The sequence below is a fragment of the Nerophis ophidion genome, linkage group LG18, assembly GCF_033978795.1.
Source record: "Nerophis ophidion isolate RoL-2023_Sa linkage group LG18, RoL_Noph_v1.0, whole genome shotgun sequence".
Classification (NCBI taxonomy): Eukaryota; Metazoa; Chordata; class Actinopteri; order Syngnathiformes; family Syngnathidae; genus Nerophis; species Nerophis ophidion.
The window spans coordinates 33,934,756-33,952,381 of record NC_084628.1 but is presented as its reverse complement, the minus strand read 5'-3'; the positions used below and the strand labels follow the sequence as shown (position 1 = coordinate 33,952,381).

The 17,626-nt window shown below is 39.6% G+C and overlaps 1 protein-coding gene across 1 annotated transcript; it reads left to right on the top strand.

The window, feature by feature from the left end:
* The first annotated feature begins 514 nt into the window (after positions 1–514).
* On the top strand, positions 515–13,856 carry LOC133537135 (extracellular calcium-sensing receptor-like). The gene is made up of 10 exons (XM_061878023.1): positions 515–673; positions 770–853; positions 927–1,106; positions 1,189–1,377; positions 1,447–1,950; positions 8,460–8,669; positions 8,826–8,949; positions 9,021–9,214; positions 13,028–13,309; positions 13,375–13,856. The coding sequence occupies exons 1-10, from the start codon at positions 515–517 to the stop codon at positions 13,795–13,797; spliced, it is 2,349 nt and encodes a 782-aa protein (XP_061734007.1). The 3' UTR covers positions 13,798–13,856.
* The last annotated feature ends 3,770 nt before the right edge of the window (positions 13,857–17,626 follow it).

Here is a 17,626-nt window from a genome sequence, read left to right as displayed (position 1 = left end):
TGATTTAGATCAAGCACATACAGAATTATGTGAAAACCCTTTGAATCAGGTTTAAAATGCTGGTGATAAACAACATTCCACTGACCCGTGACTTCATTCTGTTCAAGGTTAGTACTGCAATTTCTTCAAAACTGCAAAGTGCTCCTGTCATATGGAGGAGGATCTCTGATTAGCATTTTTCGTTGAAGAGATAGGATTTATGGCTCTTCAAGGAGCCGCTCAAAAGACTGGCTCATTCTCCCCGAGACTGACTGCATGGCTTCCTCCCACTGCCAAAGACCTGGGGATAGGCTGATTGGCAACGCTAAATTGGTCCTAGTGTGTGAATGTTGTCTATCTGTGTTCGCCCTGCGATGAGGTGAACCTTGTCAAAGTCCTCCCCCTGAGTGCAGCTGGGATAGGCTGCAGATTCGAAATGTATAGAACTGCATCTATTTAATTGCATTTATTTACTTCTATTGCTTCTTACACTTTGCACAGCGTCCATCTGCTCTCATTGAAATCCATGTATGCGATGGTGTTTGCGGTGGAGGAGATCAATGCCAACAGCACACTTCTCCCGGGAGTCACTCTGGGCTACCACGTACTCAACAGCTGTTTGGGATACCCTTGGGTTCTGCAGGCTGCATTGTCTTTGATTGCAGGGGACACAAAGAACTGTGACCTAACAACCGCTGCATCAGCGAGGAAATCGGGTATGTGTGGATGTTAAGTTCCGATTGTGGGTCAAACAGTAACAGGTGTGTAAATTCCGGGGTTAGGAACGCAGTCTGCGTTGTTGCTGATTGGTCCTGCGTCGTCCACATCCAGCATTCTAGTGTCCAAGACCCTGGGCCCACTCTCTGTGCCGATTGTGAGTTGAAAATGGAGCACTTTGGTCATAGAAGCATGTTGACGTCAAATAAAGAGCATGTCTTTCATCTCAGATCAGCTACGTGTCCAGCTGTCCCTGCCTCAGCGACAGATCCAAGTTCCCCAATTTTTTCAGAACCATCCCCAGCGATGTTTACCAAGCGGGGGCTTTTGCGAGGCTGGCCGTTCGCTTTAAGTGGACGTGGGTAGGAGTCGTGGTTATTAACAATGACTACGGTCAATTAGCCCTACAGGTGCTTGCTTTGATTGCATTGTCTTACTGTGTCTTGTCTCGCGTGTTACTCATTGTGGGTGTCTTTCTGATGCATATTGCAGGTATTCCAAGAGGAGATTATGGGCAAAGGGGTGTGTGTGGAGTTTAAACAGATCATCCACCAGGAATACAATGAGGCGGATGTCAAACGTGTGGCAAATAGCATTCAAGCTGCTAAAGCCAGGGTGATTCTGATTGTTACCTGGTTTGGACATGTGAAGAATATTCTTCTGGAGCTGGCCAAGAGAAATGTAAGAATAGAACAAGGAGGTCTTGTATTGCGCGTGTTCTCATTATTTTTCCTCTCCCCCCGTTTTTAGGTGACGGACAAACAGTTTTTGGCCAGTGAGTCTTGGAGTACCAACGCTGATCTCCAAGACGCTGCCATCGCTCAGGTCGCACGTGGAATCGTAGGCGTTGCGATCCAGAGCGCCACCATACCCGGATTTGCAAGTTATCTCCGAAGTTTGAACCCCATTTATCGTCCTGACGACAAGTTTTTAAAGGCATTCTGGGAAGAACAATTTGAATGCAGTCTGCCGTTTCCGTCACTCAAGGGGCGCTCAAAGCATCCATCAAATGTGTCTGCGGCCTCCTCTGACAAGCCATCCGTGGTGAGGGCGTCGATGCCACTCTGCAGCGGGAAAGAGTCCCTGGAGACGGTGCAGAAGCCCTTTACTGACACCTCGCAGCTCCGTCAGTCGTACAACGTCTATCTGGCTGTTTACGCTGCAGCGCACGCCCTCCACAGCCTCCTCGCCTGCCAGAGCACCAACATCAGCACCACCACCTGTTCCTCTCACCATTCCATCAACCTTGCGCAGGTAAACACTGCAATGCACATGCCGTACTTTAACGTGAAGTATCCATTGAATACATTTCTTCCACTTGATCCCTGTTTCTATTTCTGCAGTAGAAAAACAAATAAACTTTTTAACAGGGCTGTTAAACACGACACACTACGCAGTTTGTGCAATCTATAAAATAGTGTGTACCGTATTTTTCGGACTATAAGTCGCAGTTTTTTTCATAGTTTGGCCGGGGGTGCGACTTATACTCAGGAGCGACTTATGTGTGAAATTATTAACACAATCCCGTAAAATATAAAATATTATTATTCAGCTCATTCATGTAAGAGACTAGACCAGGGGTCACCAACGCGGTGCCCGCAGGCACCAGCTCGCCCGTAAGGACCAGTTGAGTCGCCCGCTGGCCTGTTCGAAAAATAGCTTAAATAGCAACACTTACAAGGGGGCTCCCTCTATTTTTTAAATTGTATTTATTTACTAGCAAGCTGGTCTCGCTTTGCTCGACATTTTTAATTCTAAGAGAAAAAACTCAAATAGAATTTGAAAATCCAAGAAAATATTTTAAAGACTGGTCTTCACTTGTTTGAATCAATTAATTATTTTATTTTTTTTACTTTGCTTCTTATAATTTTCAGAAAGACAATATTAGAGAAAAAATACAACCTTAAAAATGATTTTAGGATTTTTTAAACACATATCACTTTTTACCTTTTAAATTCCTTTCTCTTCTTTCCTGACAATTTAAATCAATGTTCAACTATTATTTTTTTATTATAAAGAATGATAGATACATTTTAATTTAATTCTTCATTTTAGCTTCTGTTTTTTCGACAAAGAATATTTGTGAAATATTTCTTCAAACTTATTAGGATTACAATTCAAAAATATTATTCTGGCAAATCTAGAAAATCTGTAGAATGAAATTTAAATCTTATTTCAAAGTCTTCTGAATTTCTTTTAAAATTTTTGTTCTGGAAAATCAAGAAGAAATGATGATTTGTCTTTGTTAGAAATATAGCTTGGTCCAATTTATTATATATTCTAACAAAGTGCAGATTGGATTTTAACCTATTTGAAACATGTCATCAAAATTCTAAAATTAATCTTAATCAGGAAAAATTACTAATGATGTTCCATAAATTCTTTTTTTTTATTTTTTCAAAAAGATTCGAATTAGCTAGTTTTTCTCTTTATTTTTTTTGGTTAAATTTTGACTTTTAAAGAGTCGAAATTAACTATGTTTCAAAATTTAATTTTAATTTTTGTCCTGTTTTCTCCTCTTTTAAACCGTTCAATTAAGTGTTTTTTTCATCATTTATTCCCTACAAAAAACCTTCCGTAAAAGGAAAAAAAATGTACGACGGAATGACAAACAGAATTACCCATTTTTTTATATATACAGATTTATTTACTAAAGGTAAATTGAGCAAATTGTCTATTTCTGGCAATTTTTTTTAAGTGTGTATCAAACTGGTAGCCCTTCGCATTAATCAGTACCCAAGAAGTGGGTTTCAAAAAGGTTGGTAACCCCTGGACTAGACGTATAAGATTTCATGGGATTTAGCGATTAGGAGTGACAGATTGTTTGGTAAACGTATAGCATGTTCTATATGTTATTTGAATGACTCTTATACCAGGCACGTTCTCAGTTGGTTATTTATGCGTCATATAACGTATACTTATTCAGCCTGTTGTTCACTATTCTTTATTTATTTTAAATTGCCTTTCAAATGTCTATTCTTGGTGTTGGATTTTATCAAATAAATTTCCCCCAAAAATGCGACTAATACTCCGGTGCGACTTATATATGTTTTTTTCTTTCTTTTTTATGCATTTTCGGCTGGTGCGACTTATACTGCGGAGCGATTTATGCTCCGAAAAATACGGTACTATTAGTGGTCGTGTTGTGTGTGATCTACTAAGACTGCGCGTGCAAATTGAAAAGTGATGCAGACCGACTTATTTAAATCAGGATTTTGTGTGTACAATACGGCTATCAACATTGAAATATTCTCAATTACTGTACATTCATGTTATCATGTTGCTACCTGTGGCATTTTGCTATGTTTTTAAACATGCAGGAGACATCTACCAGTCTTTATTGGCATTTTACAACCAGTCATCTACATTGACACCTCTTATTTTCCCTTTGTTTTTACACTGAAGATGCAGGGGAGGGAGGCTGCACTTACTGTATTCAACTTGCAAAAAGTGCATACTTCAATAAGTTTTTATCACGAGGATAGACGCTTGTAATATATATCCGATGTGAAAAAAGGAATGCCATTAAAAAATATATATTAAATGACACCAAAAAGCATCAATTGAAATTGTTTTAATCAGACTCTTAAGTCACTGTCCAAATATGTCGAAACATACTAGTAGGGCGGATGATTTTCTGTCCATCATGTGTCTTTGCAGCACAAGCACTCCTCACTCACAGCCGTGTGTGGAACTGTCAGTTTGAGTGTCCTATTCAAACATGCCAAATAAAACGCAAAATAGTGCTCCAAAAATGGTTGAATAATCACACTGCGCGTAAAGTATAATACATTTGCATCGTCTATTGTGAATTGTGAGAATTTTGATGATCAGTATATTAATGATGAGAACAGACATGGATTGCACACTTTTTCTGCCCACTTTAAGACACAATCCGCTCTGCACACGCTTAGTAGATTAGTTTTGCATGTGCTATCAAGTATGCATACGTTTTAATACACGCAAACATTTTGTAAGTCAGGCCTTCAGTCCGTATAGATATTAATGTATATTTATATATATTATATATTTTTTCATTTAACATACAAATTGATGGATAACTTGCTTTAAAGCATGGGGGCCAGACACGCGGCCCGCGGGCCAATTGAGGCCCGTGAGATGTTATTTTGCGGCCCGCACCTTGATATGTAAATTTAGTGTTAGTGTGGCTCGCGAGTTTTATATGAATGGTGCTTGACAGCGTCATATTTGCTATAATTACCAACCCTCACAAATTTTCCGGGAGACTCCGGATGTTCAAGGCAATCATTCAAGGGTAATCGTTCCCGCGAACATCTGTCAGTTTTCACCCAAACAACAATGTTCAATGGGTGCCGTGTTGACACTGCCTTTGATGCCCTCTACATCTTGTACTAACAGGGTACCATTCCAGACATTTCTGTATTTGGCCTTTATGAACACAAGTCATAGCATCCACCTTTTCATCAAATACACAGCATACAGTCTCAGCCACATGTTTTGTAAGGTTTCTGCAAGCACGTGTCAGTGACTGCAAGGCATTCTTACAGGTCACACTGACAGTGGCTGTATAAACAATTGTATCACTATTACAAATATGCGCCACACTGTGAACCCACACCAAACAAGAATGACAAACACATTTCGGGAAAACATCCGCACTGCTACACAACATAAACACAACAGAACAAATACCCAGAATCCCATGCAGCCCTGACTATTTCGGGCTCCCACCAAACCCCGACTTTCGGGAGTCTCCTGAGAAAATTGTGAGGATTGGCAAGTATTAGAATTAGCGGTGAATGCACCGCCGCTGTATAATACCGGCGGGCCAGCTCTAATGTTGATTTAATATTGTCTCAAGAGCCAAAATAAATTACATGGCGGGCCAAATTTGGCCCGCGGGCCAGAGTTTGACACCCATGCTGTAAGTAAAACAGAAAACAAAATTACTAAATTCAAAAATTTTAATTAAAAAAATTAGTATTGTACATATTTATAGTAGTTGTGGAATTATTTTTTAGCTATATTAGCTTACTATCAAAACGACTATGTGTCACAGGCTGACGCAAATCTTCACAGAAATGTTGAAATGTAATATTTATTCTACACATTTTTACAACATTTTATTGTTATTATTCACAGTATTAATAATAATGATGAAGTCAACACACGTCTTTATTAGCTATATTAACCTACTATCAAAATGAATATTAATGACAGAAATATTAGAATTTAATATTTATTCTACACATTTTTACAACATTGTATTGTTATTATTCACATTATTATTATTATGTTTTTTATGATAACTATCGTATACAAACTCACATTATAAGGAAGGTACTGTATTTGTAGTGTAGCATCAAAATGGATAAATGGCTAAAGATACTTATTATAAGCTGCGCTTGACATATTTTATAGTAGTGGATGACCCACTACTATAAAAAATGTAAATATACACTTTTATAAAAATCTTTTATAGACGTATTTAAAACAAAATAAAATCTATTGCTTATTTTTGGATCCTAATAATATAAAACTATTAACAAAAAGTGATTTAAAACTATTTTTTAACTTTATTTAAATTTTGGGGGGAAAATGATGTAATCAGCATTAAACATATAAGTTTAGTTCATTAACTTCTCTATAGTATTTAACCATTACAGAAGCATAATAAAATGATTACTGGTAGGTTAAGACAGCTGTGCCATACACCATGTTTATGCTGGTCTGATACAGCTGTTTTTGTGTTGCATGAATAGTAAATAAGTGAACAAGTATGACATGACAAATATAGACAGTTGCGATCAAACATTTACACACATTTGTAAAGAATTTTTGTTCCATCTGGCCGAAAAAAAGTCCTCCAGAAGGTCTGATATTTGTCCATGTGATGTCAGATGAAACAAAAATTGAGCTGTTAGGCCACAATACCCAGAAATATGAGACCTTTAATCCCAGTAAAACCATTCCCACCGTCAAGCATGGTGGTGGTAGTACTATGCTCAGGGCCTGTTTTTCTGCCAATGGAACTGGTGCTTTAAATGGGACAATGAAAAAGGAGGATTACCTCCAAATTCTTCAGGACAACCTAAAATCATCAGCCCGGAGGTTGGGTCTTGGGCGCAATTGGGTGTTCCAACAGGACAATGACCCCAAACACACGTCAAAAGTGGTAAAGGAATGGCTAAATCAGCCTAGTATTAGGGTTTTGGATTGGCCTTCCAAAAGTTCTGACTAAACGTGTGCACTATGCTGAAGAAACAAGTCCATGTCAGAAAAAACATATTTAGCTGAACTGCATCAGTTTTGTCAAGAGGAGTGGTCAAAAGTTCAACCAGATGCTTGCCAAAAGCTTGTGGATGGCTACCAAAAGCGCCTTATTGCAGTGAAACTTGCCAAGGAACATGTAACTAAATATTAAAGGCCTACTGAAACCCACTACTACCCACCACGCAGTCTGATAGTTTATATATCAATGATGAAATATTAACATTGCAACACATGCCAATACGGCCTTTTTAGTTTACTAAATTGCAATTTTATATTTCCCGGGAGTTTTTTCTTGAAAACTTCGCGTAATGATGACATGTACGCGTGACGTCACGGGCTGTTAGGAAGTATGAGCGCTACGCACACACACAGCTAAAAGTCGTCTGCTTTAACGGCATAATTACACAGTATTTTGGAGATCTGTGTGGCTGAATCTTTTGCAATTTGTTCAATTAATATTGAAGAAGTCAAAGTAGAAAGATGGAGTTGGGAAGCTTTAGCCTTTAGCCACACAAACACACGGTGATTCCTTGTTTAAAATTCACGGAGGTGAAACTTTACTATGGATCACAGCTAACATGGATCCTGACCAAATGTCAACCGACAGGTTTCGGTGAGAAAATTGTGGTAAAAAGTCGCTTCTTACCGCATATCAGCTGAGCTTGTGCCGCCCATACAGCTGCCGTCGACTTCCCTGAGACAATGCGCGTCAAGACACCCGTGGACGCACACATCCGACTATCAGGTACTGTTAAACTCACTAAAACACCAGCAACACAATAGAAAGATAAGGGATTTCCCAGAATTATCCTAGTAAATGTGTCTAAAAACTTCTGAATCCGTCCCAATGCAATCGTATTTATTTTTTTTTAACTCGTTTTTTTTTTTTATCGGTCCGAATAGCTGTTTTTGTTGGAGGCTCCTATTGAAAACAATGTGAATATGTGAGGAGCCATCAACATGTGACGTCATCATCTACGACTTCCTGTAGAGGCAGGGCTTTTCTGTTAGCACCGAATGTTGCAAACTTTATCGGGGATGTTTTCTACTAAATCCTTTCAGCAAAAATATGGCAATATCGCGAAATGATCAAGTATGACACATAGAATTCACCTGCTATCCCCGTTTAAATGAGAAAATCTAATTTCAGTAGGCCTTTAACATTGCTGTATGTATACTTTTGACCCAGCATAATAACTTCATAACAGAACCAAACTTCATGATTTTTTTTTTTTGTGACAAACAAGTATGTGCTCCAATCACTCTATCACAAAAAAATAAGAGTTGTAGAAATTATTGGAAACTTTACAAGTGTATGTAAACTTTTGATCACGACTGTACTTAACGCCATGTAATGGATTGAACGGTAGATTGCACTCATACGCTTGTATTTGGCGCCCTCTAGTGGCAAACCGTATCACTTCTGACAGAGAGCCCTGCTTATTTTGTTTACTTGACCCCCCACACAAAGAAGCCAACAGGCCCTTAAAACAAATCGTCACATTCAGCTGTTGCAGCACCTGGACAGAGTGCACGTCAGCACCCCGCATGGCGATGGGTTACACTTCCAAGGAGGCGACATCGCGGCGAAGTACGACCTCGTCAACTGGCAGACGACCCCTGAAGGACACCTGAGACTTGTTGTGATTGGTCACGTGGACGGATTTGACATCCATTTGAACGAATCGGCTATCCAGTGGAGCACAGGATCCGGTCAGGTAAATGGAATAAAACACCCTGCACCTTTATTCAGGTCTGCACCGACATTTAATAGCTTCTCCCCTGACCTATGCTCCACCCGTCCAGGCAATATTGTCTTTAATCCTTCTTTGACGTAGCACGTTCATATAATGGATTTAACCTCTGACCTGTAGGTGCCTTCTTCCGTGTGCAGTGAGAGCTGCCCACCTGGCACCAGAGTGGCCAGCAGGAAAGGAGAACCTATTTGCTGCTTTGACTGCATCCAATGTGCTGATGGGGAGATAAGCAATACAACTGGTGAGGGAAGTCAAGAAAGTCTACTTTTTTTTTCTCTCTGTCTTCAATTTCACCTTTTTTGTGTCTTAAAGGCTCAGCCTCCTGTGTGCGCTGCCCGGTTCAATTCTGGTCCAACACGGAGAGGACGGCCTGCCTCCCTCGCCAGCTGGATTTCCTCTCCTTCAACGAGACTTTGGGCATCACCCTCACAGCGGGAGCCGTGTCGGGCGCCATGGTGACCACTGCTGTCTTTGTGGTCTTTCTCCACTACAGACACACGCCTGTGGTAGGATTCGTTCCATTTATTCAGTGGGGAGTTTGCATGGACATACTCGTTAAATACTGTATATCAGGAGTCACCAACGCGGTGCCCGCGGGCACCAGGTAGCCTGTAAGGACCAGATGAGTAGCCCGCCGGCTTGTTCTAAAAATAGCTCAAATAGCAGCACTTACACGTGAGCTGCCTCTATTTTTGAAATTGTATTTATTTACTTGCAAGCTAGTCTCGCTTTGCTTGAAATTTTTAATTTTAAGAGAGACAGAACTCAAATAGGATTTGAAAATCCAAGAAAATATTTTACGCACTTGGTCTTCACTTGTATAAATAAATTCATTTATTTTTTTACTTTGCTTCTTATAACTTTCATAAAGACAATTTTTGAGAAAAAATACAACTTTAAAAATGATTTTAGGATTTTTAATTTTTTTTTAAATTCCTTTCTCTTCTTTCCTGACAATTTAAATCAATATTCAAGTATTTTTTTTTTTTAATTATTTTTAAAGAATAATAAATACATTTTAATTTAATTCTTCATTTTAGCTCCTGTTTTTTTCGACGAAGAATATTTGTGAAATATTTCTTCAAACTTATTATGATTAAAATTCCCCAAAAATTATTCTGGCAAATCTCGAAAATCTGTAGAATCAAATTTAAATCTTATTTCAAAGTCTTTTGAATTCCTTTTAAAATTTTTGTTCTGGAAAATCTAGAAGAAATAATGATTTGTCTTTGTTAGAAATATAGCTTGGTCCAATTTGGTATATATTCTAACAAAGTGCAGATTTGATTTTAACCTTTCATCAAAATTCTAAAAATAATCAGGAAAAATTACTAATGATGTTCCACCATTTCTTTTTTTAATTTTTTTAAAAAGATTCAAATTAAATAGTTTTTCTCTTCATTTTTTTCAGTTGAATTTTGAATTTCAAAGAGTCGAAATTGAAGATCAATCAATCAATCAATGTTTATTTATATGGCCCCAAATCACAAATGTCTCAAAGGACTGCACAAATCATTACGACTACAACATCCTCGGAAGAACCCACAAAAGGGCAAGGAAAACTCACACCCAGTGGGCAGGGAGAATTCACATCCAGTGGGACGCCAGTGACAATGCTGACTATGAGAAACCTTGGAGAGGACCTCAGATGTGGGCAACCCCCCCCCCCCCTCTAGGGGATAAACTATGTTTAAATATTTAATTTTCATTTTTTTCGTTTTTTATCCTCTTTCAAACCGTTCAATTATGTGTTTTTTTCATCATTTATTCTCTACAAAAAACCTTCTGTAAAAGGAAAAAAAATGTACGACGGAATGACAGACAGAAATACCCATTTTTTTTATACATATAGATTTATTTATTAAAGGTAAATTGAACAAATTGGCTATTTCTGACAATTTTTTTTAAGTGTGTATCAAACTGGTAGCCCTTCACATTAATCAGTACCCAAGAAGTAGCTCTTGGTTTCAAAAAGGTTGGTGACCCCTGCTGTATATTATACAGTGTTTTGTATTTCTATAGTGTTTTGTATATTGTACAGGATTGCTTATTATTTTTATTGGAAAGTAGTCTGTTTATTTCAATTGTTAGTTTTTTCCTTTATTACTACCTCTTGTGTTATTTATTTCACCCCATATTTGTTCCCACTACCGCACCTTAAATTGGAGTCTTTAATCTCGTTATATGCAAATATAATGACGATAAAGTCCATTCTATTCTTTTCTATTCTATCCCAGGGGTCGGCAAACCAAAATGTTGAAAGAGCCATATTGGACCAAAAATACAAAAAAATAAAATCTGTCTGGAGCCTCAAAAAATGAAGTCGACATATGATGTAAGTGTCTCAGGCCCCTTCTACACTAAGATTATCCAGGGTAAATCCCACCCAACCTTATCGGTGTCCACATAGTAAGTAAGTACTGTATTTTTCGGATTATAAATCGCTACGGAGTATACGTCGCACCGGCCGAAAATGCATAATAAAGACGGAAAAAAAAACAGATACACGTCGCACTGGAGTATAAGTCGCATTTTGGAGGGAAATTTATTTGATAAAATCCAACGCCAAGAATAGACATTTGAAAGGCAATTTAAAATAAATAAAGAATAGTGAACAACAGGCTGAATAAGTGTACGTTATATGAGGCATAAATAACCAACTGAGAACGTGCCTGGTATGTTAACGTAACTTATTATGATAAGAGTCATTCAAATAACTATAACATATAGAACATGCTATACGTTTAACAAACAATCTGTCACTCCTTATCAATAAATCTCATGAAATCTTCTTCCTCGATGTCACCTCTAAAAAACTCTGCCAACTCCAAAGTTATGCGCCGCTTCCTCTTGTCGTTTTCTGCTGCATATTTCACTACGTCCAGCTTGTAATCTGCAGTACATGATATCCTTTTCGGTGCCATTTTTGTTCAGCCCTTCTCAGTTTTTATAAGTTACTGCCAACGATGAAATAATCCATTTTAATAGCTACGGCAGTAGCATATAGCATATAGCAGTTAGCATTCCATGACCCACAATGCATTTCTGCCAAGTGGGCAGCGCTAAAGAGCCAAATGAGGCTCTAAAGCCGCAGGTTGCAGACCCACATGTTATCCTAAAGAGCAGTGATGGCCACACTTTTTCTTTAGGCAAACTACTTTAAATTTGACCAAGTCGAAGGGGTCTACCTCATTCAAATATATATACAGTAATTTATATTTATTTATTTATGAAAGAGACATTTTTATTAACAAATTAAATGTGTTTAATGATAATACAAGCATGTTTAACACACCTTTCTTTCATGAAGACTAGAATATAAGTTGGTGTATTAGCTCATTCTCAAATCTTGCATTGATTGTAATCAGACAGTAGTGATGATAATGCCTGCATTTTGGAATGAAGCTCATCAAGAGAATGCCAGGAGTGTGCAAAGCAGTAAACTAAGCAAAATCTGGCTATTTTGAAGAAACTAGAATATAAAACATGGGTAACACTTTACTATGGGGAACATATTCACCATTAATTAGTTGATTATTAAAGTAACAAAGACTCAATATAGTGTTATTTGGACACTAGGGGAACACATAAGGGTTAGGCTTAGGGTTAAGGTTACTAATAAGCAATACTTCTGAGGTTATTGAGAGAAGACTCTTACTGGTTGTATAATAGAATAAGGTTTTAATAAGTGCTTAATAATAACTAATTAAGAGCCAATATGTTACTAATTTGCATGTTATAAAGCAACTTTAGTATGGTGACTATGTGTTCCCCATACTAAAGTGTTACCAAAACATGTTTTCAGTTATTTCACCTTTTTTTTTTTGGCAAGTGCATAACTCCTCATGTGACAATCTTCAGTGACAATCTGTAAAGTAAATAGTCATGAAAATAAAGAACACCCATTGGATGAGAAGGTGTGTCCAAACTTTTGGCCTGTGCAGTATATATCCAATATAAAATGAAAATATATCGAGATTATACTTTTTAGTGAAGTGAATTATATTTATAAAGCGCTTTTTCTCTAGTGACTCAAAGCACCTTTACATAGTGAAACCCAATATCTAAGTTACATTTAAACCAGTGTGGGTGGCATTGGGAGCAGGTGGGTAAAGAGTTGTGCCCAAGGACACAACGGTAGGGACTGGGATAGTGGAAGCGGGGCTCGAACCTGGAACCCTCAAATTGCTGGCCAGCCGCTCTACCAACCGAACTATAGTTAGTCCATATCTCCTTGCCCTATTAAACGGTGTACATTTTTCTGTACAGTATATGTCCACATCCCTTATCCGTTTTTTTATTCTAATTTTCTCCTCCAGGTCCGAGCCAATAATTCCGAACTGAGCTTCTTCCTTCTCGTGTCGCTCAAACTCTGCTTCCTGTGCTCGCTGCTCTTCATCGGCCGTCCCTCAGCCTGGGCTTGTCGCTTCCAGCAGGCCGCCTTCGGCATAAGTTTTGTCCTTTGCCTGTCCTGCCTCCTCGTTAAGACAGTGGTGGTCCTGGTGGCCTTCCGCTCTGCTCACTCCAGTTCCAAAAACTTCATCAAATGGTTCAGTCCTTGGCAACAGAGAGGAAGTATCGGCTTGTTTACTTGTATACAGGTGGGGATGATTCATGGATTAGATGTCCTATGATGTCTTACAATAACTATTTCAATATCATTTAGGTGACCATCTGTGCCATATGGTTATCCCTCAGCCCGCCACATCCTGGCTATGATGTGGGTATCTTAGGGGCAAAGGTCACCCTCAATTGTGCCATGGACTCTGTGGTGGGGTTCTCCCTGGTTCTGGGCTACATTGGCCTGCTGGCCTGCACCTGCCTCCTCCTGGCCTTCCTCGCCAGGAAGCTTCCGGACAACTTCAACGAGGCCAAGCTGATCACCTTCAGCATGCTCATCTTCTGCGCCGTCTGGGTGGCGTTTGTTCCCGCCTACGTCAGCTCGCCGGGGAAGTACGTCGTGGCGGTGGAAGTGTTCGCCATCCTCGCCTCCAGCTACGGCTTACTCTTCTGTATTTTCGCACCAAAATGTTTCATTATTGTTCTTAGGCCTCAGAAAAACAGCAGGAAATACCTGATGGGTAGATAGTCTCTTATTTGTGCTTGTGCTTTACCCAGTACTACCACTAGATGGCAACATCATACCATGAACACTTTGCTTTCTTTTTGCTCTCATCTTTGTTTTCCTTGTATGGCTGGCAGACTTATGTGGCATAACATAACATACTGTCAATAAATAACCCTTCAAACCTAGTAGAGACTATGTGTGAGACCTATTTGTGGGAAAATGGAGAAGGTGATGGGATAGAAAAGCTCTGTTGCCGACAAAAACACACTAGTTGGATTCAATTACAAACCCCAAAACCAATAAAGTTGGCATGTTGTGTAAATCGTACGTAAAAACAGAATACATCCATCCATCCATCCATCCATCTGTTTTCTACCGCTTATTCCCTTTGGGGTCGCGGGGGGCGCTGGTGCCTATTTTAGCTACAATCCGGCGGAAGGCGGTGTACACCCTGGACAAGTCACTACATTATCGCAGAAACAGAATACAGTGATTTGCAACTCCTTTTCAACCTACTGTATTTCCTTGAATTGCCGCCGGGGGCTAATTATTTAAAACCTCTTCTGACTCCAAAGGCATGCGGTAAAAGTAAGCATGCGCTAATTAGTTTAAAACCTCACTTACCAAAGGTATGCAGTAAAAATTTGAGTGTGATGTAAGCTTTGACCTTAAATCCTACTGAATAGCTCTAAATATTCTTCCCTTTATGTGATTTCAAATTACCGGTATTGAAATCAGCCTCCTCCATTTTGAAAATGATGACAGGGAAAGTGTCACTTGTGACGTCACAAGTTTGACCAGGCGGTAATACTAAGCATGAGCTAATTATTTTGGGAAGCGAGTTTGATCCGGCAGTAATTCAAAGCAGGCACATACTGTATGCCCTGTGGCAATTCAAGGAAATACGGTATATTCAGTTGAATGGACTGCAAAGACAAGATACTTAACGATTGAACTGGAAAACTTTGTTCTTTTTTGCAAATATTAGCTCATTTGGAATTTGATGCCTGCAATGTGTTTCAAAAAAGTTGGCATAGGTAGTAATAAAGACTTAGAACGTTGAGGAATGCTCATCAAACACTTATTTGGAACATCACACAGGTGAACAGGCTTATTGGTAACAGGTGGGTGCCATCCATTCATCCATCCATCCATCCATCCATCCATCCATCTTCTTCCGCTTGTCAGAGGTCGGGTCGCGGGGGCAGCAGCCTAAACAGGGAAGCTCAGACTTCCCTCTCCCCAACCACTTATTCCAGCTCCTCCCGGGGGATCCCGAGGCGTTCCCAGGCCAGTCGGGAGACATAGTCTTCCCAACGTGTCTTGGGTCTTCCTCGTGGCCTCCTACCGGTTGGACGTGCCCTAAACACCTGCCTAGGGAGGCGTTCGGGTGGCATCCTGAGCAGATGCCCGAACCACCTCATCTTGCTCCTCTCGGTGTGGAGGAGCAGCGGCTTTACTTTGAGCTCCTCCCGGATGACAGAGCTTCTCACCCTATCTCTAAAGGAAAGCCTCGCCACCCGGTGGAGGAAACTCATTTCGGCCGCTTGTACCCGTGATCTTGTCCTTTCGGTCATGACCCAAAGCTCATGACCATTGGTGAGGACGGGAACGAAGATCGACCGGTAAATTGAGAGCTTTGCCTTCCTGCTCAGGTCCTTCTTCACCACAACGGATTGATACGGCATCCGCATTAGTGAAGATGCCGCACGATCCGCCTGTCGATCTCACGATCCACTCTTCCCTCACTTGTGAACAAGACTCAGGTGGGTGCCATAATTGGGTATAAAAGCATATTTGTACATATCGTATTTGCTGATGTTGCTCTATTGTTGTTGTTGTTGTTATTGCTATTTGCTTTTGTTGTTTTTGTCTCTCTGTCTTATCCCCTTTCTGTCCCCACAATTTCCCCCTCTGTTTTCCTTTTTTTTCTCTTTCTATCCCGTCCTTCTGCGGCCCGGCTGCACCAAATGATAATATAAATACATTTTTAAAAATCAAATAAAAATAAGGCAACAAGAGAAGTATCCCACACTAATATTTTGTAAAGTAAATCTGTACAGTCGATATGGGCATCTACATCAACTATATGATAAAAACAGGCTAATTGAGAACAGGTGGGTGCCATGATGGAGTAAAAAAAAGCAGCTTCCATGAAATGCTCAGTCATTCACAAACAAGGACGGGGTGTGGGTCACCACTTTGTGGACATATGCGTGAGCAAATTGTCAAACAGTCTAAGAACAACATTAATCAACGAGCTATTCGCAAGGAATTTACGGATTTCACCATCTAACGTCTGTAAAATCATCTAAAGGTTCAGAGAATCTGAAGAAATCACTGCACCTAAGCAATGATATTTGCTCACTTAGGCGGTATCAAAAATTGACATCAGTGTCAATCAATCAATCAATCAATGTTTATTTATATAGCCAAATCATCACAAGTGTTTCAAAGGGCTGCACAAACCACTACGACATACTCAGAAGAACCCACATAAGGGCAAGGAATACTCACACCCAGTGGGCAAGGAGAACTCACACCCAGTGGGACGTCAGTGACAATGATGACTAAGAGTAACCTTGGAGAGGACCTAATATGTGCCCCCCCTTAGAGAACCGAAAGCAATGGATGTCGAGCGGGTCTAACATGATAATGTGAAAGTTCAATCCATAGTGGATCCAACACAGCTGTGAGACTTCAGTTCAAAGCGGATCCAAGACAGCAGCGAGAGTCCCGTCCACAGGAAACCATCCCAAGCGGTGTCGGATCAGCAGCGTAGAGATGTCCCCAACCGATACACAGGCGAGCGGTCCATCCTGGGTCCCAACGAGCGGTCCATCCTGGGTCCCGACTTTGGACAGCCAGTACTTCATCCATGGCCAACAGACCGAACCCCCTCCACAAGGGAGGGGGGGACAGAGGAGAAAAAGAAAACAAGCGGCAGATCAACTGGTCTAAAAAGGAGGACTATTTAAAGGCTAGAGTAAACAAATGAGTTTTAAGGTGAGACTTAAATGCTTCTACTGAGGTAGCATCTCGAACTGTTACCGCAGACTTTTTTTGGGCTTTAGGAATCACTAATAAACCGGAGTCCTTTGAAAGCAGATTTCGTGCCGGGACATATGGTACAATACAATCGGTGAGATAGGATGGAGCTAGACCGTGTAATATTTTATACTTAAGTTATATATATATATATATATATATATATATATATATATATATATATATATATATATATATATATATATATACATATATACATATATACATATATATATATATATATATATATATATATATATATATAACTTAATTCATTGCATGTTTCAGACTAAACAAATTGCTAAATACTTTTATTTAGTACAAAATAATGAAAATAATAGACTTAAATAATGTCCAGCTTTATGAGGAACTCCGTCTACTGTCAAGTCATGTGAGACCGTTTTTGTGTTGTTTTCCCATGTTTAGTGTTTCTTCCTGTGCCACGCGCTTAATTTGGTTTCATTTCCTGTTTTTGTTGCATTTCCGTGACTTCACCGCTGTTTTGGAGTGCTACTCTCCACACCTGATTAGTGGAGCAGGGGACTCATCTGCCACTGATCACTAATCAGGAGGGTTTATCCGACAACGAAACATGTGACACTGCTTTTATTTTTATTTTTTTTTATTTGCACATTAAACCTCCTTTTTTCCTCCACGTTGTGTCCTGTGGCTGTCAGGCCAAATATCGCCATGCGAGTGGGTGACCTCTCCAGCATCACCACTGTGAGAGCTACCTTGACAAAAGGAAAGGAGAGGTGAAATATTTGTTTTATTAATGGGAGTGGCAACATACATAAATAAA